This window comes from Labrus mixtus, chromosome 12 (genome assembly GCF_963584025.1).
Source record: "Labrus mixtus chromosome 12, fLabMix1.1, whole genome shotgun sequence".
Lineage (NCBI taxonomy): Eukaryota > Metazoa > Chordata > Actinopteri > Labriformes > Labridae > Labrus > Labrus mixtus.
The window spans coordinates 9,096,718-9,116,738 of record NC_083623.1 but is presented as its reverse complement, the minus strand read 5'-3'; the positions used below and the strand labels follow the sequence as shown (position 1 = coordinate 9,116,738).

At 42.5% G+C, this 20,021-nt stretch overlaps 1 protein-coding gene across 5 annotated transcripts in view; it reads right to left on the bottom strand.

Annotated features, from left to right (window-relative positions):
• The window catches only part of gphnb (gephyrin b), a 103,032-nt gene extending 83,363 nt beyond the window's left edge, over positions 1 to 19,669 (bottom strand). For 3 of the 5 annotated variants that reach the window (XM_061051826.1, XM_061051827.1, XM_061051828.1), the window contains exon 1: positions 19,523 to 19,668. In XM_061051826.1, coding sequence (XP_060907809.1) covers positions 19,523 to 19,586 — 64 coding nt within the window. In that variant the 5' untranslated portion in view covers positions 19,587 to 19,668. Of the gene's footprint in view, positions 1 to 19,522 lie in introns of all 5 variants that reach the window. The other 2 variants (XM_061051824.1, XM_061051825.1) reach the window with 1 other exon arrangement.
• Between the last annotated feature and the right edge of the window lie 352 nt (positions 19,670 to 20,021).

Below are 20,021 nucleotides of genomic sequence, written 5' to 3'. Positions count from 1 at the left end.
ATCTTTCACTGGATGAAAAACCAGAAACCCACAGAACAAAAAAGCATGATTAAATGTTGTAACTTCAAAGCTTATAAACTAAGCTACATGTTGAAACAAAATGCTGATGAAAATACTGATGAAATGTAACAGGAGATGTTAAGTTCAGTAGATCTTACATGTTCTGCATGATGCACAGTTCACCGTAGTAACTCTCGATCACTCACTTGGTATGCTTAAACTACTACAATCAAAGTATAATGATGGTTGTGAAGAGATCATACAGAGTGATATCTCTTTCCAATGATAAAACATCTTTGTCTTACTTTTATTTGCACGTGTTGTTTGAATAATCGTGTGCAGTGGTACTTTCTAATAAACAGGAATGAGGAGAGAAATAAGTTGAAAAAGTTTTGTAGGGGTGGCAGATAGCCGAGCTGTATTGTCGTGCGGAGTCTACAGTCCACGTCGGCGGCCAAGGGTTCAAATCCGACGGCGGCCCTCTGCTGCATATCATCCCACTTCTCTCTCCTCCCAACGTTTGCCGTCTCTCCTCAGATGTCCTATCAAATAAAGTCAAAACTGGCCCCCCCGAAAATAACTTTAAAGTTTTTGAAGGTGTCTTGGTTTATTGGATTTAGTCACTTCAGGTTCTGTATACTGGAAGCCGTCTTTAACATGAAACCCTCTATCCATCTGAATCCTTAGAGAAAGGTTCCCTATGTGGAGGCGGCAGCAGAGATTCATGAGAAAAAAAATAATCTGGGCATCAAAATAATTCTATGCATGCCCAGATGCCTCTAGATTTAGGTGAGAAAATGATCTTTCATTTTGTAGTTTGTGTGAACTGACCCTTTGATTTTGACAGGTTTGACTGCAGCAAAGAAAACAACATATGCAAGAGATAACAAGTACCAGACTGAGAGAAATACAAATAAACAAATGAATTCACACCTAACTGGCACATTCTTTCCTTTTTTTTTTTTTTTTCTTCAGCTCAGCTCCTTCTGTGTGTGTTATCTATGTCTGCTCCATTAGTGAGCCAGGTACCGTTCTCTTGTTAGAAGCCAAAATGAGCTGGAGAGCAACTCTATTGATTTCAATAGAAATGTGCTTACACTGGCATCAATATCACTGCACTTTTCCGATTCTTCCCTTTAGAAGCTTCCCTCCTCTCTCCCCTTATGCCATCGCATCCCTCCGTCTCTCCCCCTCCCCCTCCTCCTCCTCCTACTCCTTCATCCTTACAAGCTGCTGATGCAGGGAAACCCAGGGCTGCGCCAGAACTACCACAGCTTGGCTGCAGATTCCAGTTTTGCATCCTTGGACAAGTATGAAAAAAAAAAACACTTAGCTCATTCATTTCAGTTGGATATGACTAAAGACAGAAGGGTTGGGGGGGCGGGGGCTGAAATGGATAGCTATTGGCTAACATTAGTAATGTTTTTTTTTATCTGCTGGCTTTTAGGGGTTTGTAGTGAAACGTATGTGCTGAGGTCTAATCAGATCAGGTATTGATTGGTCTTCATAGAGGAAGCTTAACGATCTCCCTGCTACTCTGTGATCTCTCACTGAAAGGATAGAAGAAGAGAGGGAAGAACAGAGGCAGAGAGATGGATAGATGGAGGTCAGGGGTTGCGGTTTGACTGCCGTCCGTCTTTAGGGTCAAGGTGAGGCTGGCAGATGGCCACTCAGAATCGATAGCAGGTTTTCTGATCAAAGTTGACCCTCGCTGACCAGAGGACTTGTTTGATGGTGAAGGCAAATGCACCTTTCCCACACTGATTGGTGCAAACGCCTCTCAAGAGGTGCAGCTGTCAAGTCAATCTCTGGAGCTGCAGAAACTACCATATTGTAAGTGACAAATTGTTCATCAAGTGGAAAGTGAATCTAAACTGCATCTCCACTTGGTTCCCATGCGGCAAAGATGGCAGCCTTGTCTGGTCCACCGCATGCCCTGCTCATGACCAGCCCCAGCTCCAGCTCCCGGCCCGCAAATCCCATTTCATGCCAGCCACACTTCTGAAAGCCGAGACAAAAGCCCGATCAGCACAGCTGCAGCTTTAGCATATTGTGCCCGCAATCATTGTGAAATCAGAGGAACAAAGCAAAGCGGAACTCTGCAGCACCCGAAACTATGCAGTAACAAACAAGAGACATTTAAACTAAGGGTAAGGCTTCTTAGAGGAGGAGGAACTTTCTGGTACTGTTTGTTGAAGGTCAACGCCATCTATAATAGTTGATTTCCTCAGTATATCTTTGCAGACACCGGCTCCCTTTGAGAAAAAGTACAACATCTTGGTAGGGCCTAATGCAGTATTCTTTGAGTGAATGGTCTGGAATATATAGGTGTGTCTATGGCACAGGGTTAACCCTTCATGGTAAACTGCCATTTACTGATAACTACTGCCAACAATCTGGTTTTTCATGCAGTGGTTTTAACTGTAGTTTGATTAGACATGGGTGTTGCTTCACCCACTGTGTACTCTCAGATGGCCAAAGACACATTTCTCCTCAGGGTGGACAACAGAGGCTGATCTGAATCTGAAAATCTGGTCAAAGTGACAATACCAAAAACTTTGCACAGTGAATCATGAATGACCCCGAGGCAAGTCTGCTAAAATAACTCTGACTGTCTCATCTGTAGCCCCAATAACCGGAAAGTTGTGACATACAGTTCATCATCTGCCCACATCTGTAAGAGTTCTGACAGCATGTCTGCTTATTTGGCATACGGATGATGTAGTACATGTAGAACTGCCAGTGGCTAAATTGATGAAAAGATTTGGTTGGGGTTTAGATTTATCATGACATACTTGTAAACGCCCAGTGACTCAATGGACAGTTTAAAAAGTTATCATTAATTGATAACAAAACCAAAGAGATCATGTGTTTTATACTATGAATTCTTCCTTTCTTGTCAGGAATTAACGAAACGGACGTGATGTCATCCATTGGTTTGGGGATCACTGTTTTGAAGCCTTGAATTTGACATTTTAGTCATTGTCATTTTTTAGTTAATTGAATCCAGAAGTGCCCGTATCGGGTGGACTTATTTTGTTATATCCATTTTTTCATTGGCTCTAGCCTCTAACCTCAGTTACAGTTAGCCTTGCCCTAAAGCACCATCCTCTTTAACATCAAGTAAACTTTAAACTGGAATATAGAACACAAAATAACATCATTCTGTAGTGGAGAAGACGTGAAACTAGAAGTTGAGATGATTAAGTTATTTGCAAAATGTTTATATAGGAAAATAAAGAGTAAGGGGGAAGGTCTTTTCCTGGTCTTGTGTCATATAATCAGACTTCTTTTTGCTACCAGTGTAGTCGCCCCCCGTAGGTCAAATAATGAAGGATTAAGATAAAGCCATATTGGCCTCTCTCTTGAACCATAAGATACGTACACTCAGAAAGTCTTCAAAACTACAGCAAATAGGCCTTTATGCAGGAAGTAATGCTGTCGAGAAAGACATACTCAAAGTATCAAACACTCCGGGCAGATGAACTCATATGGGTTCAAGTTGAAATCAGCACGTACCACACACTTCCAATGCTTGTTGATGTGTTTGTTAATGTGTGAGTGGTGGGTTACTAATACATTTGTGTGTGTGCAAACCATTGGACTCCCCTTATTTCCCAGGATGCAGAGTTCTAGATGCCCACACAAACCAAAAACGCACACACACACACACACACACACAAACACACACACACACCACACAAACACACATGCACGCACACGCACACACACACACACACACACACACACACACACACACACACACACACAGGGAGTGCCCTGGGCCGCGCTGTACTAATGAAGCAGCCTGTAAGCAGCTACCTTCATTACATTCAATCCTCTGGACAGTGCCAGCAATTACATTGCAGCTTCCTACTGTCAGAGCTCACATGTGCGCACACACACACGCGCACACACGCGCACCGTTGGAAGCGTGTCCTTCTTCTCAAGGCTAATGCTGGTTGAGGTTAATGCAGTGTGGAGTTCCAGCTTCTCCTCTCCTTGTTTGGACTTTTATATTAACAAAAGGCCATTTCGTTTTCTAACAAAAACTCCCCGTAACATTAAACTGAGACCCATTAACACATCAGCACATCTTCTGTGACGTCTCAGTCTGTCGCTGCCTCTGTATGTTGGAGCAGAAGGAGGCCTGCAGGCGGAAGTGGTGGTGGTGGTGGTGGTGGGGGTCTAATAGAGTGCTCCACTTGCCATATTTCGCACATCTCATCACTTACTCCACTGAAACACACAAACACATACAAGTCAGCGCAGGGAAAACCAGGAGGCAAGCCCCTGGAGCATTCTGGGAGTTTCAGGGATTGGATTCAGTGTGATGCTGTTCAGGAATTTAAAACCTGCGACTTCTACTAACTTGTATGGAGAAAAAGAAGTCTCACTACTACTGACAAGGATACATGTAAATAAATGATGGTTATCACAAATGCGTCTCTCTATCCCTTAGGCCTGCAACCAACACTTGTTCTCATTATTGCTTAATCTGCTGTATGATTTTCTTGGTTTCTATTTCAAATGTGTTTGGGGTGTTCTCACTGCCTCGCTGTTGCAACACCAACCACGAACCACAATGGTCTCTGGTTTGAGTCCTGCTCTGGACCACAGTTTCAAGTCATTTCATCCATGTCTCAACTCACTTTGTCATCTCTCTCTGTTAAGCAATTAAATAAAGGGATACAGGTCTTACATTAACACACAATTGACTTGACGCAATTGAGTTGTTTCCCAGCCAAAGTAACAAAATAAAAGTGAAAAAAGTTGGTCGGCCAAAAGTTAACAACTTAAGATTTCCGGTTACTTTTTATATACTGTAAGACAGCAGCAAGTCCTCACAATTTGTCTGCTGGAATCTGTTCATTTTTTTGCAACTTTTGCATTAAACTAGACACAGAAGTAACAAATGATCAGAAGAGGAGAAGATTGTTTTCCTATCAATGCACAAAACAGCAAATCAAGTAAATATTTCCACTTGTCTCTTCTCAAATTCTGACTTATACTTGGACACACTGTGTGTTCTGCATATTTTCATTTAGAGCTGCGCAACAAATTGCAATTTTTGTGGTTATCAAAAAACGACCATTGGTGACAAACGTGATGCAAAAGCCTGGATTTATTGTATTAAATAAGGACGAGCTTAATGTTAACAAGCACTCAGTGTCTGATGCAGTCAGATGAAGCTCAAGCTTGCTTCAGTATCAGCTGCATTCAAATGAATTGGTGACATTTTACTGTTGAAAAAAGGGGTTTGGATTATTTTGGATTCACAAAGGATACAGTAAGGATACAGGTAACGTGTAAAACGTGACGCACAGGAAATAGACACAGCAACTGTGATTTCAAGCTAAAAGTCACAACTCTTAAATAATTGTATATCTATCACTTCATATTGTCATCAAATTCACAAACAATGTTATTGCACATTGCATATTTTTCTCATATCGCACAGGCCTAGTTTCATATGAAAGTATGATATAGACAGTTCTGTCCTCTTCATCTATTGCAGCTTGTAAATAAACACCTCAAAAGGCATTGCCCCTTACTTAATCCAGACAACAGACAACAGAGCAAAATGTGCTTCTACACATCCAAAGCAGGATCTTTAAAGGCTTGCGTTAGACTCATGCGAGATAGAGAAAAGCTAAATTGGCCCAAAATGATAAAAAAATACTAATAACAAATGGACAAATATATTCAGCAGTAATATTAACAATCTTGACAAATCCTCAGATCAACAGCAAAATATAGCAATAAGGTGCTGCCGGCAAACTCTGAATATAGAATTCCATACATGGGTCACCAGCTTTGAGACTTATTTGTCTCCATAAATCAGCTGCCACAGTAAGTGAAGACAGAATAGAAAGGAACAGGTAGGGAAGTGAAGCAGAACAGAGCAAATTGAGTGAGAAGCCCGGTTACTCAACTGACTCACTCTTTCAAACGTACACAGTCATGAGCTCAGGTTGAAAAAAAACAACAAAAAAACAGCAGTCATGCCCTTTTGTAAGAGCATAAATGATGCAAAGTGGTAACAACGCTGTCGAGGCATGTCACGTCATGTCAATCAAAGCGGATATCGCATGGATGTGACAAGCATGTGTGGCTCTGATGTGTATTAACAATTGATTCCCAGGTGCCGCAATCTGAAAGGGTTTTGTGGTTAAAAACGGAAAGAGCCATGACGTTGAATTATAGAGGAGAATGGAAGCACACCTTGACCACACACACACGCACACACACTTACACACAGAGAGGCCGAGGCTGAGGTCGGCTATCAAAGGCACCTAGTTAGGGAGACGCTGCCCTCCTCCATTATTCACCTGAACATGCTCCCCTCGCTCCTTGGTTTATCCAGGGAGATGGGAGTGAGTTGAGCGAAGATGGACAAAAAAAAAAAAAAAGTTAAAAGAGCGAAAAAAGGTGAACAGAAGAGAGGGGGGAAAAAGATGCGGAGACGTGGACGAAAATAGCTAGCGTGAAAAGGGAGACGGTCTGAGATAAAAATGCGATATAAAAGTGAAAAAATGAAGAGCGAATATGTTCTATTCATATCTTAAGTTTCAAGTCTTGTACGACTCGGTTTCAGTCATAATTCATATGAAATGATTTGTGATATAATGCACATACAATCTGCAAGCAGGCACATTCATTTTCTTTACTGTAGTATTATATAAAAATGCAGATATACCTTTTGTTTAAGATGTTATTTTTTTAAAGTCAGAGGTTCTCGATCAAATATATCCCACTGAAAGATAATCCTACTCAATAAATCCCAAGAAACAGAAATTAAAAAGAAAAGTTAAGTAGGCTAAGGGGATTAGTGAGCGAGAGCATGTTGGTATCACAAGTGTCATCTGGTGTGTGCAGGTTTGAATCTGTATATAACCTACTGTAGTTTTGTGTAAAACCGGGCTAGTAGTGCATCAGTTGAGTTACATTTCCTCCTAAAGCAGCAACAAGATAGATGTACTCTTTGTAAATCTTTGGGCAGTGATTTCATAAACTGTGCACGGGGACTTGTGCACAGTTTACAAATCTGTGTGAGGTCAAACATTAGCAATTATAGAATATAGAATATCAGCGCTCTCTCACTCTGGCGTGCATTCAGTGTGCGGAAGCAGGTGCGAGTTTGTCCGTCATGTAAACTGTCCCGACCCCTCTTTAAACATAAAAAAACAACCCATGCATAAAAAAAATTTGCATGAAAAATATGTAATAATAATACCTCCTCCAAATGGGGTGCGTTAGAGGAAAAGTTAGCGAAACACTGAACTAATCTACTGACGGCTGTAAAACTGAAAGTCGCTCCATAGCAACAGTAACACAACAGGGAAAAGCCTTTTCAATTTAGAACCATCATCGACATTGTAAGTCAAATTTGGACATTTCCCAAAAAAATCATCACCCCCACTTTGTCACCTTTGCATCTGTTACAAAAATATAATCCCCAGACGCTCACCAGACAGTGTGGTGGTTTCCTCAGGAGCGTGTGTCACACACATCAATCAACACGTCGCACCTCGACATGTCCGGTCTTGTGGCCCTCGGGGGGGGGGGGGGGGGGGGGAATGAATGGAGGGGAAGGGAGGGCGAGAAGGCGAGGGGTTTCAAGAAGTGACAAACCAATGGACACCCTGGCAGTGTGTCAGGACAGAGCTGACGGGGCCTTTGCCAAGGGTGATGGCCAGAAGTCACACAGAGCTACACTGCTACAGCTGTGTTTCCCACCTTGACGGTAACGCACGTCTTTGTTCCTGCTGTAAGAATGAGTGATGTTTTCAAAGCACAACGTTTGGTGTTGGGTGTTATTTACATTTTTGACTAACACTTGTGAAGCTATAATTTGCAATCAAACAGATAGTTTTGGGAAAAAAAGCAACAGCCTGATAGTGCAATTTATTTTCTCGTCTTATCTTCCGTTTGACTCGCTCTGTTTCTTCTGTCTCTTGTGTTCCAACCCGACCCTCTTCAAACTCCACTTTGCTCTCTCTCTCTCTCTGTTTGGCAAACAACAACAAAATGTCGAAATACTGAAAAGCTGAGTGATGTTGACATAAATGAAGTTCCCTGTCTCTTCTTACACTGAGCTGAGATTTAATAGCTGTGGCAATTCATGGAAGATCTTAGAAGTAGTTCCCCTAAAAGGCCTCCGCTCGACTGCTTATTCCTGTCAAAGCTAATGTGGCCCATGGGGTGTCAAAATCTGACAGCTTTTCACAAGTTAGTTATTTAGTAGATTAATGCGTACAAAAGATGTTTAAAGTAAGTATCAACAGTTAGTCAGCAGTAGCATCTTACAGTCAGGTAAAAAAAGAATGCTTGCTATATAGAAACCATATGTCGACTTTTGATAACAACTTTTAGCCTCTACGGTAAAGCTCAGAAAAAGTGGATTAAAAAAAAGAGAGGAAAAAAGGTGAGAAGACGTTTTTGGAATTAAAAAGGTAAACAAACGTAAATGCTGACTTTTTGTTCAACATTTTGGTCCCTATGGTTCAAACTCCAGAAAAAAAAGAGCTTCAGACCAATTAGAACTAAAAGGCATCTTTTGTTTGTCCCAGCATTGTAAGTTCATTAAGCTCCAAGCTCCATGCGATGTCGCGTGAGTGATTTTTTTATTTTTTCCAGACTTGTCAAAGCTCCTCCACAGCAGAAAAAAGACAACGGTTTTCAATGGTTGAGTAGTGCTACACATGATCTAGTAAATGCACAATCCCTCAGGATCTGATGATGCCTATATCAGTCAAAGAACTATAAAAACAGAGATATGTCTAATTAAACTAGTGGCACTCAGAGAACGCAGATCGTCACCTAAGGCCAAAATCTTTGCTACGATATGCATATCTTCATGTGCAACCACTTTACAGTATATGTCTGACTATATTCAAAAGCTATAGCAAATGAGCTATAAGTTTACATGTGCAGTGTTTTCTCTAGGTTTATCTGTTAGGGGTGGTGGCCTGGCTCCCCGATGGGGGTGGGGGGGATTTCTTAATTGGCAGAACAGGACAGTGAAACGCAGTGAAGACGTTCATGATCTGCTGAAATAAAACATGTACACATAAAAAGTAGAATGGTTATTATCAGGACATCACTGTGAATGACATTCTTCAGTTTAGACGGTGAAAGAGATCATTCTGGATCATCATTGTGATGATGACATACATGTTTTAACCTAATAGATATAGTATACTACTGTAGCTGTCATGAGCAGGCTAAAGCAGAATTAGATCAAAGTAGGAAAGTTGTCCCTCAAATGTATAGAAAACATGATCAATGTATCTGATCTAGAAATACTTTACTTCTAGAATGGGATGAAAGCTTGTCAAGAAAACTGTAAAACCTTAGGCGTACTAAGCAGCCCACCAGAAATATCAACTCTGATGTATACTCTGTACACTTTTGCAATATGTAAAGTCATAAAATGTGTGTGTTGACTTTACAGTTGCTCAAAATGGTTAAGCAGGTTATACATTGTTCTGCTGCGATTGTTAGCATTGTGAGCTAGCCCCTGCTATCGATAAGGAGCTCCCGGTCACATCAGCACAGTGATGGATGCTGGATACAGGCGAGCTGACCTCCCCTCTGAGTGAAACATGAGAGAAGTGTACGTTTCAGACACCTATTAGATGAGGACTGATAAAGACGTAAGGCGGCATGGCAGCACACAGGAGGGACACTGATGAATCAATGACTTGACTTTCCCCCCCCCCCATTTCTCTCTTCTCCTTTCTTCCCTGTCCCTCCTGAATCCTCGACTTCCTCTGTCCTTAATTAACACCTCAAGCCGGGACACTAGATCCAGTGGCTGCGGACTACAAGAGTGACTCATCAGTTAAAACCCACAGCTGTATCTTTTATCTGGATCTCCATCGCCATCACTCAGCGGCCTCTTCTCCGCTCAGGTTATCGCGGCACAAGCGGGGAGGAGGGGAGGACACAATTGCTGTCTCTCAGAGAAGTGTGAAATACTGAACCAGTACAGAAAACCAGGAAGTGTCTTCTATCTTAAGAGCAAAAGGTTCCTTGAATCATCTCAGCTCCAGTAGCTGAAAGTTGGAATACATCTCCAAAAGTCAAGAAATGAATTGCTATCAATGTAACAAAGGGAACTAGCATTAAAACTTTAAACAGATATCTTTCAACTTTAAGAAATAAGAGATTTTGAAAATGCACAATATAAGTCCACATAAGAGCTCCTTGCCATAGAGACTAGGTGATAGCCTTAACTCAGATCATTGTATGTAATATTTAATTTAATGCAAATCTATTCTATTCTTGACAAAGTCCCATGAAGAAAGACTTGTCAAGACCAGAGTCATGTTGAACTACCAAGCAGTGTACTTGTTTGGTGTAACGGCTGACTTGCACTTTACCTTCAAAACTGTGACTTGAAGCAAATATGTTTTAAAGTTTAATTACAATTTCTTGTGTTAGTCAAGCATGAGTACAATTTTGGTGTCGTGGGCTCTGAGTGCTGACAAAACATGCATGAAACACAGCAGAACTATACCTGAACACGTCCTGTCTTGACATGGAAAGAGAGTTAAAAATGACTGCTACTTGTGTGTGTGTGCGTGTGTGTGTGTGTGCGTCTGTGTGTGTGTGTGTGTGCAGGCATTCAGTAATTTCAGTACCATATGCTAGCTAGTGTATGTATGCTAACAGCGCATTGTTTGATTATGCTATTAAAAAAGCTAAAAGCTAGCTGCACAAATGGTCGTTAGACCGCAGCAGTGTGATACAGTCACAAATTATCTTTAACATGAACTGAAAAAGCATCAAAAACTTTCAAAATCGACAGTTAAAAATAGCATATAATCCCCAAAACTGCAACATTTCTTAAGATTTTGGGATGTACAAGGACATTCACCTGGGAGGTTGCACATAATATGAAATTAAAGGGATTGGGCATCTCCTCACGAAATATCAAACACGTACTGGAAGGTGTTGCTACTCCTTCCAGAAAAGACTTTCCTGTTCTTCACCATACTGAAACAATGGCTCCAAGCCCCTACATGGCTGTTTTTCTGTCAAATCAACAGGAGATGTGCGTACACTAAAAAACACCACAATCCTTTTAGGTCTTTTGCTTACTCCCGAAAATATTGAACGCAAGCTCCCTCTGTGTTTTTTTTTTTTTTTTTGGCTCAGCGAGCTTTCTGTGATTATCACCTCAAATGAATGACAGACTGTTACAGTGCTTTGGGCCTGGAGGGAGTGGGAACCGACCAACTCTCCTACACCTACGCATCCAGTCTGGGAATACCAGGCAGCCCCGACGGAGCTCTTCTCTGGAGAGACGACGAGAGCTTACGAGAGTGGAGGAGACGCAGCTCCTCATTAGCCAAATACTGTCTGCCTCTTGTTCTTACCAGCATCACGTTTAAAGAGTATTTACAGTACGGGAGGATTATTTCTTTGGGCAGAAAGAAAGCAGGAGAGAGAGGGGTGTGTGCAAAAGGGGAGGAGAGTCTCACACACTCCCCACTACTCGATGCCGAAAATAATTCCTTTGCAGAGAAGACTTAATTCACATTCTGTGTTTGTGTCGCTGCCCCCGTGTTGTCTATTCTGGTCCTGCCTTACTGCTGTCCACTGTCACACAGCTGTGTGCGAGTGTGTGTGTGTGTGTGTACATGTGTGATGCAGAGAGAGAGAAATAACAGGCAAAAAGGGTCAGTCCGTGGTAAGTACTGCTACAGTACGAGCCCCACCCAAAACCAAAGATAAATCCTTGTTCGACCACATGCAAACAAAGAGAACAAATATATTTCTAATCCAAGGGATCACGCGAACCGTCCAGGTGCTTCCTTATTCTCGTACAAAGCTTTTTGTCTCTAAGGTCATTGGGATTGGGAAATATTTCTGTTGTTGTAGTGCAAGCATGTCAAGGTCACAATCCTGAAAAAAAGTCCCTCACATTTGGCTTTACGATGATGACAAAAGTATTTGAATCTGATGGGAAATATGAAGAATAAACAAGTGTAAGTCCAATTTTCTGGCTGTATTTCTTCTGCTCAAGTCCTAACATTTTGTGTTTAAGGCTTTTGGGACGACAGTGTTGAAAATGTTTCCACTTCTCGATGCAAACGTGTCAAGGTCGATACTGGCGACAATAATACAAGTCTGTACGAAACAGTCCCACACAATTGGCTCATTGTTTAAAAAAGAATTTGGTGAGAAATACAAAACAGGAACTAGCATAAACCCAATTCATGTGTGCGTTTTCCTCTGCTCCAAGTGTATCCCTCTCAAACTAGCATATTGCTGAACAGATGCCCACATATTGTTGCAAGGGAACACCCCAGTAGCAGCTTAGAGATGATTCAGCCACAGACAGACACAGAGACTTGGGTCAAAGCAGGAAAAAAAAAAAGAAGGAATAAACTCATGCTAGTGGGTAGACACACGCCTGGGGCTCTCTGATTCCCATCCAGACCACGTATCTTTATACCACCAGTGAACCGAATGTTAACATCTATTTTGTGTATTTTGTTATGCGGGCATGATGTAAGCTATGGCAGGATGTTACGTTTGTCTCTCTCGGAGTCAACAGAGGCTAAAATGGAGAGGATGAATAATAGCGTTGTGATGCTAATGGGAGCACACAGACAGGCTAGCGGCCATCAGGGAGTTAGCAAAGACTTCACATAATGTGCAGGTGGGCTGAGTGGTCCTGAGGCATTTCATTGAGGCTCTGGTACATTTAAAACTGAAGTTCCCTTTGAACAAGCAACTTCTATCTGATCTTAAAGGCGACATCTTTTTTTCTCTCTTTTTTTTTTTTTTTACATGTTCAAAATAGCGTTCATTTGAAGTCCATTTCAGGGTCCGCTTTATAGTCGGATGGTGTATTTTTGTCACTCTCATTGGATATTTGGCCAAATGCAGACAATATGTGACAAAACGTATTACCTATGCTACTACTGAGTGAAAGGAGAAAGGTTTTTAAGGTAACTTTGTTTTGTTCTATCACAGTTTCAAATGCACTACGCTCTTATCAAAACCTCAGTTAGCTTTAATAGCCTTTGGGCTGCTTTCAGCTCATTCACACTTTATGTGAAAATCTATATAATCTAACCATTTCATTTAATATTGCTTGATATTTTCAAAGTTTCTTTTATTTTATTTTTACGTCTATTTTAATGCACCAAAAACAAAAATACATTTTTGATTAGCATTCATCAGCAGGTTTTTTTTTTTTTTTTTTTTTTTTTTTTAAATAAGGAGCTCATTGGGTGAAACCATAGACTGTGTAAGAACATGGACGTATAATCTCAGTAGCATCACCCACTGGATTCTGAAGAGGGCTTTTGAAGTTGAACAATGCTGCTCGCCGTATCGGACATGCCATCTCAAAAATAACTTTCAATCAATCTGCTTACAGGCAAAGAGGTAGAGTGAAGGCGAGCGTTTAGCTTCCTGGCTAAGCTACAATGCGCTCACCTGTCAGTCAAATCAACCACGCCCCAAATTATGCACGACTATTAGCCTAAATAGCATTAAAATAACACGTTTTTCAAACTTCCTTCATCTTCATTTAACCTCTTATCAGTTTTTCACCAATAAAGAAATTACTCATTCAGACCGAAACCATTATTTGAACAAGGCTGTTAACATATTTATTTCTGCTGTAAAAGTGGACATTTTAAAATAGGACTTAATGGGGATTCTATGGCTTTTGCAGCCAGCATGAAGTGGATACTTGAGGATCTGCTGTCTTTTGCACTTCTGCATTTACTTCATTTTCCATCATCTGAACTTGCCTTTTATATACAGAGATTCACGCTACTAAGGCAATGAAACATATATATCCAATATATTTCTGATTCTGCATAGCCATTCTAGGTAAACAATACTGTAAGTACGATTAGAAGAAACAAATGTTCAAGCCAGTTCACACAAACCACTAATAATAAACTAAATAAACTAAAAACTCTTAAGGCAAAAGAAGGAAATGACTAAAGTGAAATGTTTCACAACATAACCAGATTTAGTTAGTTTAAATTAATAACGTGCTTTGAATAATTTATTTGCAAAACAGCTTTTTATCAAACTACAACCGATATGATCTTAGAAGTAGTCCGTAAACAATAGTCATTTCTGACAAGCCCTTGTTCCATTTCATTTCACTATGCAGGCAACTGAGTCGCCCGTTTAGAGTTCAACACACGGACATAATCCTTCAACAACTTCCCACCTACAGATATGGCCTGTTGTGAAAGCATGAACCAAGTTGGAAGCATCATTGCTTTTTTATCAAATCGGAGAAATCTTCCATCAATATTGCTCATAGCAATTGCTGAAATGTCCAAACAAATTAGCACAGAATCCTGAAGTAATACTTATGAAAAAGCATTTTTGACATTTGCGCTGATTCCATTAATGTAAAAAGCACAACAATGACAAAATATCTTCATGTCACACTGAATGTCACTGTCTGATGGTGTTACAACTGTGATTGTATCTTTCTTTAATTGTGAAAACCACATCGACTAGACGCTAGATTGAGTCATTCAGGAAGACACAGCGAGAGGAGATTGCTCCATAATGTGGCAGCCTCCCACGCCATGCGCTGTCAGATGACGGCCTCTCCTAGTTTTTTCGGTCAAGGTGCTCTGGCATGCTGCGGCGCTTCTTGCTGACTTGACTCCTGCTTCTGTACTTAGCCTCTTCAGCGCCTGAGCTGCTAAGGTGAGTTTGGGACAACCTCCAGAGATTAAATTATGTGGAAAAGCAGATTAAATAGTTATTATCCCATCTGCAGCCAGACAAGTACACACCCACAAGGAGGCACATATACATGTCCGCAAAACCACACATGCACGTTCACCCGCAGTGATTCAAAAGGGGAACTCACACAAACACATTCAAGGACTACGAATTCACATCTTAAGCTTCGGAAGTCTCATTTTGTTCTTACTTTTAGCATGTTTACTTTCATTATGAGCTCCTGTCAACATGTGTTTTAGACATATTAATGTAATGAAAATGTTGTTGTTCTTCTCCCAATATGTTTTCCCTTCCCACTTTCTGAGGCACTCCAAAAAAAATAAGTGCACACCACATGTTCAAAAAAATGTCCCCCATACCCCGCCAAAATAAAAGCTCCCACTCTGCTCTGTTGGGAGTCGCAGATTTAGTCCAACTAAACAGACGTTTTGGGAGATGGATCCAAATGTGGTTGTTTTTGGGAAGCCTGTCTGCCAGTTAATTCATGTCCTTCTGATAGACATGCAAGTTTAGAAAGCCGCCCACACATGTCTGAACTCGTATCTTTTGTAACAATCGAGGGAGATGGAAAATTAGGAGAAGAAAATGAAGACAGAGAGAGAGAGAGAGAGAGATAGAAAGGGGTAAAAATGTTTGCTGTCTGTCGCAGGGTTGACCTTTTGCTGCCCTGGCTCCTTATTGAAAACTGAGTGTGTGTCCACATCTCTATGAGGAAGGGCTGGAGTTAACACACATGTCAGCAGCCGACATCAATGGGGCTTTCTATCGGCTGTGAAGCAACACACATCCGAGAGCATCTGTGGCCCGTGCATGGAGAAGGCTGCAGTATAATAAAACTGTATGGTCATATAAATACACACCGGGGTTATGCAGATCAAACGCTCTTTGCAGGACCATCTCTTTCTCTTTCTGTTCCTGTGTGAGTGATCATGGGCGGTACGCATAAACCACAGCTATATTTGGGGTTGTGACGATTTGCTACGCTAGGGGTTTCCAGCCAGAGCTCACTATCAGTGTTCTTGTAGAAAAAAGCAGAGAGTCACATGCATGTGCACATACGACAAGGTACACACAGAAAGCAGGTGCATGCTAACAAATACAACAACAAAAAAATCTGCATATGTGAGTCCAACATTTGGTATATCACATGCTGGTTCTAATGTGTGCTGATCATTTCTTTAAAGAAAACCCAGTTTGAGAGTTTAATATGTTGCTAAATATGGATCATCATATTATGAAACTAGTATTTCTGCAAGGCAGTAAATGTCTAGCAGCAATTTATCTTTAAAATACTTTGTTGTTTGGTCACAAATGTGAGGCCAAATTTACATCTGTGTCCATGCACACATATACTTAGTAACTAATGCATGCATATTAAGCTGCAGTGCGTGTGTGTATACCTGAGCGCAAGGACCCCGAGGCAGGCCCATGGAGAGAAACTCAGGACAATTAAAACTCAACAGGAAGAAGAAATAAAAAAAAAAGGCAGATAGTTACAGGGCACTCGTGATAAATACCCACACACAGGTAGAGAGGGAAAAAAATAAAACACACACACTTCACAACAGGCAGAGCACAGCAGGAGGAGCTTTCATCTACTTCTAACAAAGGTCACATTTAGTGTGACATCTCTGACAAGTGACAGCACGCTCACCCCAATTATCCTGTTTCAAGATTTCTACCTCCTCCCTTGCCTTGTAGATAAACCCCGCCTCTTTTTCAAGCATTCCAAGAAAAGGATTATTTCAAACACACGCACACACACAGTCACGTCAGTCTCACCTCCCTGCTCCGTGTGTCCAGGGTCTAAACAGAGACGTCCCCTGGGCTCTGTCACCTGTCTAGAGAGATGTGGGGCTAAGTGATGGAGGAGAGTGGAGCCAAGGTCTCATCCACCCCCTGGACTGAATGCAGGAGTGGACTGCTGACCTTTGACCCCCACAGGAAGGAGGGAGATTGAGCACTGCTCCAGCCTCCTATTAGCATTCTGCTCACACATCAAGCTTGCTGCACGAAACACTGGTGGATGCAGAAGACTGAGGTGTGGCAACTAAAGGTTCTGCATTTTAAGAGAGGGAGAGATGGAGCCAACCTGACTATCTGGAGCGTTGCATCCTCATGGCAGCACAGCAGGGGAGCTTTCGGCTGTCAAAACACATCACGTCACGAAAAAATAATATCACACGAGTGCCATGAGTAATCCTGCTACGATTAAATTCTTAAAAGGCTAAGGGTCAAGCAAAAACCTGGCAACTTAAAGCCGCCGTGCACCGATTTTTTTGGTTTTTCTTTCCATGACAGGGCAGGTTCGTTCCAACTCCAAACACACAAATACATGAACAAGACAAATACGTTTGTTTGTTTGTTGTATGCCTCAGGAATTGTCACCACTGCACCGCTAGGTTGCACGTTGGGAAGACAGAGAGGGATTCTGATGACACAATGAGAATTTAACCCTTCTAATGTGGCATTAACCTCCACATGGCTATACAAAAAAAAACAGAAAAACAACCTTAAAAAATCCAAACCAAAGCAGTTGTGTCTCCTTATTCACGTATTTCAGCCACCAAAAATAGTGCTGAAACGGGGCAAAAACTGACATGAGTTCAGCTGGCTAAGGGTCAATCATCTTAAAGCCACCAGGGACTGATTTCTTTCCTTTTTGTCAGTTTTTCTTTCTAATACAGCTAGCCGTCTATATCTCCAACTACACACATTTATATGAACATGAACAAATATATGCCTGTCTGTTGCCTCGATGTGCAGGAATTGTCGACACAGCACGGAGAGATTACACATTGGGATTCTGATGACACTCGGAGAAATGAACCCCTCTGATGTGGCCGGACCTCTGCTTGTTCAAAAACCAAATAAAACCCTGAAAAACATCCAATCCTGACCACGTTCTTACCTAAAATTACTCATCAAACACTAATTTCAGCTCTCAAATATGGTGATAAAGAGGGGGGGGGGGGGGAAGTATCTTGAGGTAGGTATTTCCTCCTCTACCTCCCTTGGTGTTTCTATCTGATGCAGTATTTACTGTGGTGGGGTCAGTACCGCACTGATTTGTGAGTGACGCTGGATTTCAGCACCACGGACAGCGCTCTACCTCTCTCTAGCGCGAGGAGTGTAGCAGAGGAAGGAGGAGGAGGGATGGAGGAGGAGAAGAGGAGGAGGAGGGCGACGGGTGGTTGTGGTGTTGCTGTTGTTTGGTTGGTGATGGGGGTTTCCCTGGCAGATTTCAGGAGATAGTCTATCTGTGCAGTCGCTCCTTCGTCGCACACCACCTCTTCCTTCTTCCAACTCTTCCTCTTTAGTGCTGGGTTTTCCATACCAGAGGAATACCGTATGTGTGAGATCATGGCTTTCATGAAATATTGATCGAGCGAGCCTCACACACAGGATGGACAGAGAGAGAGAGAGAGAGAGAGAGGAGGGGGGGGGGAGGAGGAGGGAGTGGGGTATTCCTCTGGACAGCCTTTATCATGCATCCACCCCAACACCTCCATCATCACCGCCCTCCCTCCTCCAAAAAAAAAAAAAAAAGTGTTTCATTTACTTTCCGATCATGGCAACCACCGCTGGATTCGCCTCGACGATCAGAAACATGACAAAGCATTAAGCTACACACACACACACATGCACACACACACACACACACACACACACACACACACACACATTCACACACACACACACACACACACACACACACACACACACACACACACACACACACACACACACACACACACAAAAATGAAGGCCAGATCTAACACCATCCGCTGCTTCACAGCCGCACATCGCATCCAAGGCACATAACGTCTGGAGCGGCGAGAGACGCGCTGTCATCTCTTCGCCTTTGGAGGAATGTCAGGAGGATTTACCCGCGCGCGCGTGTGTGTGTGTAGTGTGTGTAGTGTGTGTAGTGTGTGTGTGTGTGTGTGTACATGTCTGTATGTGTGAGTGCAGCCACGCCGAGCCGAGCCGAGCCGATCCAAGCAAGAGCCGCAATCATGTGTCATCATGTATAGCCTTTACTCAAACACCGGCACTGTCATTCACAAAAAGAATGCCACATCCAAAGTCTGCGCGCATTTCTCTCATTTTTTTTCTGACATCATCTTAATAGGCCAAGAATGCGCTCATCATCATCATCATCATCATCATCACCCACCACCACCACCACCACCACATCCACCTTCAGCAAACTGTCGTGAGCAACACTTCAAAAAAAATCGCTGTGGTCAGCTGTGGTGTCAATAATGCAATCTATCGGCCCGGGCATCTTTAGCAGCCGCACAACACACGGTCAGCTGTAATTTCCAGCTCTGACAAGCAGATAGGGGACATGAATTATTCAATACACATAAACTGAGCTCCTCTCTTGCAGCAGGGGAAAACGGCTCGACAAGGCATCTACATGAAGCGATGCAGAGATCACATTTTTTAGGACCGCTTAAGAAAGATTAGAAACCGGGTGTAATGTGGCAAAAATGCATCCCGGTGAAGGAAGGCTTTAAATCAGAGGCTGCACACACACACCACACACACACACCACACACACACACACACACACACACACACACACACACACACACACACACACACACACACACACACACACACACACACACACCAAGAGACCGAGAAGCGCCGCCGCCGCTGAAAAAAAAAGCAGCCGACATGTATGAAGATCCAAGCGGCGGGATTGGATTCATGGAAATGTGAGCGAAAATGTAAAAGAGCCGACGGGTGTAGCTGCGTTTACCTGTCAGGACTCCAACCCGGATTTGGTGGTCGTGGTTCGTTAAAATCATCCCGTCTGACGCCATGTTCAGCAGCGCTGTCGCCCGCACCGAGAACTCACGGCAGGGCCCAGAGCCGATCACATCGAACTTAGAGAGGAGAGAGAGAGAGAGAGAGAGAGAGAGAGAGAGAGAGAGAGAGAGGGCGGGGGGGATGAGGAAGAGGTGGAAGGGAATGGAGGAGGGCTGGGATACAGCATAAAAAAAAGAAAAAAAAAGAAATGGTCAGACAAAATGAGTCGAGCGCGGAGCTGATCATCGGGACACCTACAGATAAGCGGGCAGGATGCGGGGGCCGTTTAAACCGCACACATCACTCAGCTGGCCGCCTGCCACGGTAGTAGTGTGGATCCCAGATTAAGTCTTATGGAGACCACTATTGATTTCCTGTGAAGGCTTTTAGGGGGAACAGACTAGCAGGCGACACTCACTTTTTTGCTCATGTCATGCATTTGATTTCAT